We start from the raw sequence: 12,127 nt of genomic DNA, 5'->3' as shown, positions 1-12,127 counted from the left end.
AGCAAATATTCTCTTAAAAAAATTGCACAAGCTCCAATAATCCGGAACTGGCTAAAATATAATATAGAAAACAAAATTACTCACCTGGAGCATGGACTGCCCATTTTGTACATCCATTCATCTATATTCTGAGGACAGCAATAGTAACTTCTCAAGCATTGGTTTCTGGTTAAACTATAATGTACTAGTCTATTAGTTACAGATGGTGCATTTTCATTCTTTTCAAGTGGTTTCCAAATTTTTTTATGTATTGTTTTAATTTGTCCCTCAAAATCCTGTAGTTCTAGCCTTGAGCTTTTATGGTTGATTCAATCCAACATGCTTATTCATCAAAATTCTTCAAAGGAGATTTTGTAATTTTGGTCTAATGGAGTTAATTCCTCAAACTCTATGGGAGTTTACTGGAATGTGAGTGCCTGACCTACTCCAGATCATTTGAAAATCCTAGCTAGAGGGTCAGTAAATTAACTAATATATATATAAAATCCTAAAAATGCATTTTGAGCTAAAATCTTTTAGCTATTTGTCAGAAGCACATAGTAGTGAGGTTTGAAAGCACATATCTGTGCCAAAGGATGATGAAAGTTCATGCTTTTTAATTTGCCTGGTGTGACTTTTCTTCAGAAACCAGCATGATCCAAGTTTGACTCCCAATAAGAGCCTCAGGATGATTTTTAAACACATCTCTGAAAGCGGAATTTGGATGTTACGAGCAAACAAAAGACACAATTGTCATAAAAACCAAGGAAACACAAAACTAAATAAATATGAATAAGCTGTACTTACCTCTGCATGCTTTCCTGGAGCTGGCCAGAGGCTCACAACAGGACCTCGGTCCTTCATTTGTATTGTATCACTCATATTGATATAGTTTTTCAGCTCAATCACTTTGTCTGCCCAAGAGATGTCTGTCATCCCATGATCAGAGAAGAGGAGGACATTGATGTCATGCTGAAGGCCCATGCTCTGTGAAGCGAGTGAATGACAGCTGTTATGGCTGGGAAAGCACTTCATTTTGTCTGCTGGCAAATTTTAATTCCTGTTTAACCTCCACTGATTGAGTAGAAGTGGGCCAGAAGGAGCACTGTCACAAACACCCTGCAGTGTGCTTTGCCACCATCCATAGTGGTGGACGTCCACTCTCACTACCCTGGAAGAGTCTGAGAAATTAGTGCCAAAGAGAGATTTGCCAAAATAAATCCACCCCCCTGCTAAATAACCAGGCACTACATCCTAGTCCCAGTTTGTCTTAGACAGGATTTTATCCAACTGTTCTTCATCTGTAGGCCAAAATGGCTGGGGAAGAGCAACTTTGTTATGGTACCACCTGTGGCAGGGGTGTTTCTCTTTTCCCTTCCCAAACACAAGCACTTAGAATTAGAGCTTTTATACTTTAGTGAAATTGGAAATTCATACTCCACTCCTCATTGAAACACATGAAAAACTCCAACACACATTTATCATTGTCAGAAATATTCACAGAATTGACATTTACCCAAAAGCTTGGTATTCTCCTTTCTCAGTACAAAATCATTTAGATAATGTTTTTTAAAACAAAGGTTAAAGAACTGAGTTCTGAATGGTGCCATAAAAAACACTATAAAAGTTAATTGTCTGATTCCACAAACCTTAGGAAAGGAGCAGTTTTGATTTGTTCACCTACTACAAAGCCCAGTCAGCAACACAAGTTATAAACAGAGCAACACGTATATTGGTTTATGGCTTCCTGGGGCTATCGGTATAATAATCCACTAGAAGGATTATAATGCCATTGATGAAAATAAAAATCAGGGGAATGGTGCCTTAACTTCCACATGATCTTGGTAGCCTTTGTTGCTCAGGAAATAAAAGTTTACAGCCAATGCATCCAATTAGCAGGCATTAAATAGGCTCTCAGCAGTGCCACAAAGATCAGTTTTAAAAGCCATTTCCAAATGCACCCAGGAGCTGGGTTTTTGGATGCCACTCACCTTGATGAGCGTGATCATGTTGCTCAAGGCTTTGTCCACCTCCTTCAAAGCGTTTTTCCGCTGCTGGGACAAAGGGCCATAGTGGTGGCCTTCCACATCAATACGCTCATAGTACACTGCGGCCATTTCGGCGCTGCCATTGCTGGAGGTGGAAGAAGGGGAAGGATGAGAGGCTGATGCACATGGGGACCACCTGGGCGCATTCACCTCCTGGCTGCTGGCATTACTGTCCTCACCAGCGGGTAGAGCCACAAAACCCCAGAGGAACATTTTGTGCTTCCAGTCTGGGCTTTCCTACTGGCTGTTGCATGGCTGGGCTCATTATTCATGCTCGGGGTCACCTGGGTTTGCTTGAGACTCCTATCAGAGGTGCCAGGTAGAGACTGCCATGTGCAAACACAAGCTGGCCTGGCAGTCTTCTACTACCTCTTTGAATTAGGAAGGAGGTTTTTTCCTTTAATGACAAACACAGACCCAGAAGAAATACTAAGTTCTGTGCTGAATGCCCTTATTAAAAGTATTGTGGGAATTACCAGTTAAATGTGCTTTAATTAAAGTTTGGCACTTCTGGCTTTCTCCTGCTTGAGGTCTTCCAAACCACTGAGGTCAACTCAGGACGTGCTTTTCCATGACCTTGCAAAATCCCCAGTGGTATGAATTGAGGTGAGATTTTAGATGGGTTTTTATTCAGGAATATGACCAAAAGAAAACTAAGGTAGTCTTAGAGTTACACAAGTTTAGCTGATCACACGTTTCTGCACTGAATGGCCTCAGACTAATTAGTGGGGATTGTGCATACATCAGTGCTTAATTACATTTTCATGGCCACTTTACAGTTCACTGTAAGCTCCCTAAGAGCAGTCGTGTGGATAAAATCGCAAATCTGAGCTCATGAAGTTCAAACCCAGTCGTTTTCTACTGTACTTAATATGTGACCAGGCATGCCATCCATAATACATGCCCTCACCCAGATCAAGATCCCTACAAAAAGACTGTGTGATGTCCTGCCAAGTCTAGCTTCTTTGATTAAAGACACCTGAGTAGTCTGGTGTAATGAGTGAGACAGCAGAGAAAAAAATCAGAGGTGAGGGACTAAATGAATGGATTAGGGTTTGTCATTTGCATTTGTAAATTTGCTGAAGGCCTCAGAGGAGCAGTCCTGTAGGAAGCTGAAGGTCTCTGCCGTGGTGGGAATTTCTCCACCGCTGGCCCTGCATAACAGTGTTCTTTCTCACTTCTCATGATTTAAAAATCATTCAAATAAAGCAACCCTTCCCTCCTCCCAATTTCATTTTAAGCATTATTTTCCATCTGTATTACGCATAAATTAATTTCTAAAATTTAACCCTGTAATTTCTATATTGCATACACACTCATTGAACCTTTTGAAACAGTTTTCTTCTGCTGTAGTGCCTGTATTAATTAGCTACTTAGATTGCTTTGTGCCTTCTCACCTGTAACTAAATGATCATTTCGATCACAATAGAAGCTAAGAAAAAATTTATTGTGCAAAACAAGTGGTCTTATTTCGTCTGTGGTGAGATTTCTCAAGGGCTCAGTGCTGCAAGGATGAATGTTCATCTTTGCACATGACTTCAATGGGACAAGCTCCAGTTATGCAGTATGCTTAGGAGTTTACAGGACTGGGTACAGCACATTCAGCGCTTGTAAGACTGAGTTTGACTTTGTTTCCATTTTTTGCCTATGAAAACAAGGCATCTCTGATCATGGTTTGCATGGGAGAAGTAATCTGTCTTTCTAACTGTGTTAGTCCTGTCTTCTCCCATCACCAGTAACTTTCAAAAGAAATGGCTAATGAAGTCTTGCTGAAGAAAGCTGGATGGCATCGATGGCAGTACCAAAAAGGGTTTTAAATTTTATCAACACACTTTTCAAGTACCATGCAAACTTCATGACACCTGTCCAGGAAGGTAGGTAGATTACAACAGCCCTTAAATTATAGTCATGGAAAAGATATCAGGGAGGTTTTAGTTTCACTTGACAAAAACAGGTGCTTGACTTAGTTCTGAATATTTTTGGTCTAAATAATGGTCTCAAGCACCTGTCTGAAGAGACCAGAGAATATTCCTGAAGGATGGTTTCCTTTGGTTGCAAGAGGAGCTCAGTGGCTCCCTGATGAGTTAGGTACTCCTGCCCCTGCAGAGGGCATTGATAAAACTCCCTTAGATCCCGGTGAAGTTAAGATGGGTCAGGATATTCCCATACCCAAACTCAAGTTAACCTGTAGGCCACCAAGCCACAATAGAGGTCTTACTCTCTCTACCCTGAAGTCCCTGTAAGGTTTGCTAATGGTGGGAGCATAAGTGCAGTTCATTAACTACTACTATCTGTCATTAGGGCAACTGAGCAAGGCACTGCTCCAGGCAACAGAGTGCCCTTGCCACAGGCTGTTTTCCCACAGATTGCTAGTGCCAGACTCAGCCTAATGGGCTTTTTCAATCAGTTTGGGTGTGGAAAGGAAACACACTATATTTGTCAGCCTTTGAACAGCTTCAAGAGTCAGAAGCTCTTGCAAAAGATTTAGATGACAATAAAACCCATCTCAAGACTCTTCCACCCAGAGATGCTAACTCCTGCTAAATGAATATGCCTACAATAAAGGCTTTACTTATGGGCTGGCCCAGCAGCACTTAAAATTGTTTGCTAAATTTTAAAGGACTAGACAAAGAGAATGAATGAGAGAAAGGGTAAGGAAAACCTACTTGATTTTTAATCTGTTAATTCCTTACCCTCCTTTCTTACTGTAAGTCCCTGCGGTATTTAGACCCACAACTGACTGTTAATTTTATCAGTGATTGTTCCTTTTTCCTCTTTCCTGCCTTGCTGCAGCCAGGGCACTTAGTTTAAAGAAAAGGAACCTAGGCAGAAATTCAAGAGGGATGGTGTGTAAATGGACACCAGAGACCAGACCTCCTGCAGCTCCAGGACGATATGTAGGATTTGGGCTCCTCAGCAGGCTGTAGCTGGTGTTTATGGCAGACGTTGTGGTGGCAGGGGTTGGCTCGTTTCTTGAAATCACCAGCTTTTGCCTCTTGCAAGCTGCCCCACCAATACTGCTGTGTCCCTGCCCTCTTCTTCTTTTCCACCAAAGGCAGCAGCAAGCAGCCTTGTGACTTGTGGTGAATTAGCTATTGAAATGTTTCCAATGGGCTCCAGCTATCCAAAAGAGCAGCTTGAAGGGCTGGAGCTTTTAACAGGTTGTGCCTTGCTTTTAATCATGTTCACAATTACAAAGCTGCAAACCATCCTGAACAACCTTATGCACCTTGCTTCATAGAAACCAGGCAGGAAACTTCAAGCATATATTGACCCATTCCCAAATGATACCTGACCAAAAAAGCTTTCCATGGTAATTCTGGGTTTCCACCAGAAGTCAGAGCTGGTGTCTGTATTCAGTTTTCCATTCCCTTTTTTGTACGCTGAATTAGACATGTCGCAGACGCTCCGGAAAGCTTCCTATGGCACATATGACCTCCTCATGTCACATGCAGATAACTTTCTTAAAATCTAAACTAAGTCATTTCAGGATCAAATGTCTCACATGTTCTGAGACAGCTTCCCTCTAAGCCCCATGCTATGAACACCACTGTTATTTGTGAGCATCTGTACAGCAGGCTTCAGCAACTGGGAGCAATATCGCTATGGCAGTTCTCGAGCTCGGATAAACTGTGGAGCCAACAAGGTTTTAAAACAGGAAGCTTAGTTATAGCTAAGGTAAGATATTGGCTCCACATGTGGTGGTGCCATCTTCCCTGATTTTATAACCTATGTGGAATTGTCCCTTGGTAATATTTGGATGAGAGATGGTGGAACTGGAAAGCTGTGCATGGAGCATATGTTTTTCCTAAGAGTTGTCTGAGAGATGTATTCCCACTGTTCCCATCACTTGGGCTAGATGATCGTTGTAGGTCCCTTCCAGCTGAACTATTCTATTCTATTCTATTCTATTCTATTCTATTCTATTCTATTCTATTCTATTCTATTCTATTCTATTCTATTCTATTCTATTCTATTCTATTCTATTCTATTCTATTCTATTCTATTCATATTTGTACAAAATGAACACCCGCTTCAAAATCATCACACCTGAGATGTTGTAAAATGCAGAAGGGCCAAAGCATTGGTCTCATTGGTCTCTTGGTTTACCAAAGCATTGGTAAACAAGTGACTGGAGCTGAATTTCAGAATTTCCTCATTCCGAGGAGCTCTCTCTAAATCCAAGCATTTCAACGTCTGTTCTTGCAGGTCAGTGAACAGATACTCACAGACTGATCTTGAAGTTGTTTGAAACAAAAAATTAAAAATAGTAAGTCAGGATGTCTCCTCTGTGTTGTAACCTACATGTGAAAAGAGGAGCACATCTTTCCCCCGATCTTAATGTAAAGGCCTATTTCTGTTATAGTGATGTTTCTATGACAGTACTATAAAGCAGTCTTGGCCACCATCTTCCTACCTGGGAGCCAATCCTGAAAATCTCCCTAGAGCAAGGCTGATAGTAAATCCAAATATTCATCCTTGAGAGAGGAAACCCCACACTGCAGAAGTCTAGTGACATACCGCAAAGACTGGAGAGCATCGCTGATAGCATCCGCAAAGTTTTTGTCTGTTGGGACACTGAAGTACTCACGGCAATAACTTGGTCTGACTCCAAGGATTTCGACCTCACAACCTGTGAGGAAAAAATGTGGTAAGCTCTTCTGTTTCACCTTGATCACAGACCCCACACTGTGGGGTCCAGGTTCAGGTTTGTAAATTCCCTGTGACATTACTTACCTTACACCTTCTCTGCAGGAAACCTTGTGGTTGGGAAGGGAAAAGGGGAGAGAGATTGGTTTGAGAAGTGCTTGTAGCAAACTGTACATTGGATCATTTTATTTCCCTCTCTAAAAGGAAGGTCTCTGTGTGACCTTCCCACAATAAAACTGGATTGCCTCATGGCAGATGGTTTCCACCTAAATCACTCGCTTGTTTGCATTTTAACTACTGCGGCCACATACCCTCATTTCCAGGCTTCCAACATAATAGATTTAGATATTGTTCCCTGAAAGTTCAGCAAATACTTTCCAGTTAGACACGCTGTATCTTACGTCGTAATATCCTCTATAAACCATATTTTATTATGTGATACTGGCACTTCAGTATTAAATCTTTTTCCCAAGACGTCTTATTAAAACAGTATAAACCAATTAACTCTCTTGGTAACTTGCAGCCTTCCTTGCAAAATACAGTCTGTTTTGTGGCCCAGAAATTTATGGAAACAAATCCTACAGGAGAACATGGCCCTGAACACACAAAAACATGTTTTTGTGGTTTTTCTTGCCCTTTTGCTCTCCTGTTACTATGCTGCTGAATAACATTAATATTTAAAAAGAAGTGTGCTTTCAGAAACACTGGATTCATGCAGATTTTCTTTTGAGATCCCCAGAGCCCTCCCATCACAGTTAGACTTTTTCTGGTGTACTCCTGGGGTGCAAGGACAAAAAAAAGGAAAGAGATCTCTTGCAAAATGGTCTCTGTATACAGCAATACAGTTAGGTCAAAAAGGCAACTCTAAGCCATAGCCTGAATCTGCCCACACTTGGGTCCCTTTGCTTCTCTTTTGGGATGAAAGGAATAAGCATTAAGGACTGTCATAAGTTGACTCATTTCTTGGGGGTGAAGAAGACGACACAGGAGGTGTAAGTACAGAGAGGGCACCAGAGCAAGCAGAGCTGCCTTCAGAGATGATTTACAGTGGTTTGCTTAGTGGGACACTCAGCAAAGAGAATTTGTCAGTGTCTTGCATCTCAGCCTGCATGGGCTGACATCACTGAGGTTCAGGACTGGGACACAGGGAAAAGCACACCGCTTGCAGGCTAAGCTGGCTAAGAGACTTCTGATTGTGACTTCTCAGGAATATCGTGAAAGGTTAGAAAAACTTAACTATTTAAGCTTATGAAATTTTTAAAAATCTTCACTGATTTGTAGAAAGCCAGATAAGTCAGATGGAGGCTACCCTTTCCAAAAGTTAAAGAGCCTTAGCACATATGGCAGATTCAGTCTCTTCACCCAGTGGTCCACGGTAGCAGGTCTCAGGTCTCCAATTCTTTGTGTGTTTCAAGGGACTCTATCTATTATGATTGTTTGTAAGAATTAATTATTTGCAATAATAAACATAAAATGTAGTCAATTAATTTACTTTTCTGTAAAAACATGTTTAGATAATTTTGAACCTCTATCTAATTATTTGTTAATAAAAATTGTAGGAGTGTGTGATGGTGCTCACTTTTTGTTCTTCCCCTGTTGCCCCAAACTTATATGACTTGGTCTTCCCCTTTCTGTATGGAGATACTTCAGTGTTTATCTCCCCACCGTGAAAGTAATCTGCAACCTGGATGAACAGACTGCAGATTACCTGACAAGAACTGACTGTCCATACTGTCCCATAGTAAAACTTCCATACATTTGTACACAGTACCTTCAAGAAATCACATTCTACAACAGAGACAGGTCCCAGCTGCTACCTAACCAAATCATCCAAAAAATGTATTCCATGAGTGACCTAAAGTCATCTCCAGGAAGCAGGAGCCCTTGCCCCCTGCCCTGAGGGCATGCAGCTTCAGTCTTTTGCATGATGTCCTGGGTGCTACCAGCAGCAAAACATGGGCTTTCAGAGCTACCTTGGATGCTGGAGATGAGGCAGTAATCCTCTGTGGGCTTTGCTAGTATTTCAGGACTGAATTGGAACTTCGGATCCAATTTCTCCTCTGACACTTGAGTTTGGGGAAAGATTGGCTCCAAAGCCAGGCAAGAAGTTAAGTATGCATTTTGAAATGCCTATTATTTTAGTTTGGGTGGATGATTGCTCATAGCCAATGACTAATATGATGATTTTGCCTCTTTTTTCCTCTTCAGATACTGACATCAGATTATAATTTTCTCAGATAATGTTCCTCAGAATTACTCAAGCGATAATTTTAACTGGAAGCATTAACCTATTGGGGATCTGGGATATTTTAGTTGCTGAGATATCTTTGCTATTTCTAGATTGTCAAGTGATGAGCATGACATAAAAGGCTACAGAGGCAGCAACAGTTAGAAATAATTTTGGCCACTAAATATTGGTCTTCAAGTGTGCAGTTCATTGGCAGTAACACTGAAAATTCAGACTGCTTAGATAACAAGGGCTTCCTTTTTCTTTTTCTTTTTTTTTTTTTTTTTAATCTTTTGTGATGAACAGAACTTAAAATTGGATTTTTGATGTTAAGGCTTGTTACAGTTCCAAAATACTGGCCATGAAGACCCTTAAATATTTAAATTTAATTTTGGTAGAGGCCAGGACAGATGGTAAATTTTCTCATTTAAATATTATGGGAAAGAAAATTTTAAAAGATTTGGAGCCAAAGGGAATGTTAAGTTTTTCTTGGTTAAATTACAAATAGATGAGCTGTATTTACTATGATGTAATGTTAGATACCTTTCTGCACAGTTTTGTATTACGCTAAACCTTTATTTAAAAACCTGAACTACTGGAGCAGGAATAAGGACTTGTTTCACAGTGATATATGTAGGCTCCTCTTTATCTATCTGACATAGAGACCCAAACCTCTGCCAACTTTAAATTGCATTTCTAAACATTGATTTAACAGTTGGACACTTCATGTCATAACAGAAGATTTTGAAAACTTCCCAGACTAGCTTTACGGTCTGGTAAATGTTGTGTTTAAATGGCAAAAAGTTGGATTTACGGTCCTTTTTTTCCCCTTTCTCTCATTTCAGTGTTTAGAAAGGATGTCACTGCACTTCAGCTGAAGCAGTTGCATAGGCTGCCAGAAAATGAAAGAGTTTGAGGGTCTGGGGTAACATCACCCACCAGGCTGACCATAAGGAGTGCGATAAAGCTTTGGCTTTGGTGGTACCGCTGGGATGCTCTCTCACTCCCCTGGGGCTGCTCCATCCACTGGAGTTGCAGTGCTTCAGACAGGCAACCTGGGCGTGCGGCTGTGCATTTCACCCCACGTACAGCCTTACCTGTTACACTTAGGAATCAAACAGTCGGAGTATACATGACTTTTTCCCTAGGAATGCCTTGAAGAACAGAAACTGCCTTATAAACACTGTGAAGAAAGAAGAAAAATGTCCTTACAAGCCAAGTGCTTATATTTTGGCAGAAGTGGTGGTAGGGACCACCGGCACGATGGTATTTTGGGTCCTCTGCTTCTAGAGGCAGGAGAGCCCAGATGAATTCTGCCCATGAGTTGTCTTTGCTGTGTTTGTGTTGGGCTCAGAGATAAAGCTGTGATGAATGGATGTTCGCATCTGGCAGCCCTACTGATCTGTGTCCCTGTTTGCTGGGGTCTGGATTTTCTTCCTTTAAGCACTGACTATGCAGGAGAGAGGAACACAGGGAAGAATATGAAGTGGCAGATTTTGGGTTCAGACTTTGCAAAGCTTGGAACTGGCTCTGAGAAGGAAATGGCAGTGGTGTAAATTAACCCTGGGAATCAGCTTGCTGGCATTCACAGTGCATTTCTGCTACATTTGATCGGTCTCATTTGTCTTCACCGCTGGCTAGAGAGAAAATAGCATCTTCCAGAACAAAGTGTGATGAATTTGGCTGTACATTGCGGTTCCTATTAAGAGTTTCCCAAACATTTCCTATTTGGATCTTTATCAAATTTGCAAGATTCATTACCAAGCAGCAGTATATCCTCAGGCTGGAAGGCTAATCACTAATAGCAGGTCATATGCAATGCAAATGTCAGTGGGACCTCTCCCCACCTTGGTTATTAAACCCTTATTTTTTCTTTCATTTTGTTTGGCATTGCTCCACAGTCAAATGCCTTGTTAAGAATTAAAGCTTTAAAACAATAGATGTAGATTTTTTAGAGAGGATTGCATCCTTACTATGGAACTAGAAAACTGTTCAAAAAATTATATAGGGAAAATGTAATAAATACTATCGCATTTGATGTGACTTCTGTTTACTCCAGTTACACCTGGAGTCCTACTGCAGCCCAACTGCCCTGTGTTTTAGTTCAATAGTTCTATGTTTCACCCGGCTTCCTGCCCTGTGCCTGACCCTGTATGGCCAACGCGTCCTTTGAGACCATGAACACCCTTAAAATAAGCATGTGCTTATGCGTTTGCTGAACTGAGGCACTGATGACTTTGCCAAAGGTTGTCTGTCAGAGATAAATAATTAATGATAGACAGATGTACACATTCACAGCTAAAATACCAGATTCACGCAAAAAATTCCCCCTCTGTTTCGTAAGAGAGTCGATGCATACATTTGGCAGCATAAGCACTGGGAAAAGGGAGGCTCTATTGTTCCTTTCAACTTTCACTGGAAATAGTAGACACGTACGTGTGAAGGGTACACATATGTATACAGGATACATACATATACACCTCATACGTCTTCTCCCTGGGAGATACTGCTCAAAGTGCAACATGAAGGAGCTAGGTAAAATCTGAAGGCATTTAATGGAAGTGATACTATTCTTTTGGATTTCAGTAGATCTCTGTAGCCTGTTACATCTATTCAGTATATAATTATACCTATTCAGTGCAGTTACATTAGTAGTTAAAAATGAATAGTCTACAGAAACAGGTGTTTTTGTAAATCTTTAGAAGAATGTCTACATTCTTGTATAATTTCTATATCCTACTATTTGCATTGCTGTTAGGTCACTTATGTGATCTCCAATAAGAAGCTTTTTTTTTGAGGGCCGATCCAAACCATTATATCTGGTCTGCAATTCCCATCCCTTGGACTGCCTTTGAATCCATAATGCAATATTGTCACCCTCAGATCTTTTTCCTCTTCAGTACTGTAGAAACAGTCTGGATGGGTTTTCAATGTTTTTCATCTTGGTTCACTCTTTCTTCCCTTTCCTGAGAACTGTGGCCTTTTTTGTGGGATGCCATTAGACACGTTGCATGGAAAGAGCGTGACCAGGCACATGTGCATTGGGATGCAGAAGAAGAGCTGGCCAGGAGCCCGCGATGTGAGTCAGCTGCCGCTGCCCTACCCGCTGGCACTGGCTGTATTCAGTACACCTCTTCTAACATGTGGTCCTCTAGCCTGCAGTTACACGTATGAGGATATTGGGGTGCTGCTTAGGTAGCAGAGTTTAAAGATCAAGTTGAGA

General features: G+C 41.1%; 1 protein-coding gene across 1 annotated transcript in view; it reads right to left on the bottom strand.

Annotated features, from left to right (window-relative positions):
• Positions 1-12,127, bottom strand: part of ENPP6 (ectonucleotide pyrophosphatase/phosphodiesterase 6) — a 33,895-nt gene that overhangs the window by 9,187 nt on the left and 12,581 nt on the right. The window contains exons 3-5 of the mRNA XM_074822753.1: positions 6,549-6,660; positions 1,971-2,112; positions 787-966 (exon numbers count right to left, since the gene is read on the bottom strand). Coding sequence (XP_074678854.1) covers positions 787-966; positions 1,971-2,112; positions 6,549-6,660 — 434 coding nt within the window. The remainder of the gene's footprint in view (positions 1-786; positions 967-1,970; positions 2,113-6,548; positions 6,661-12,127) is intronic.

Source organism: Strix aluco, chromosome 4 (assembly GCF_031877795.1).
Source record: "Strix aluco isolate bStrAlu1 chromosome 4, bStrAlu1.hap1, whole genome shotgun sequence".
In the NCBI taxonomy this organism is placed as follows: Eukaryota; Metazoa; Chordata; class Aves; order Strigiformes; family Strigidae; genus Strix; species Strix aluco.
This window is presented reverse-complemented; position numbering and strand designations above follow the sequence as displayed.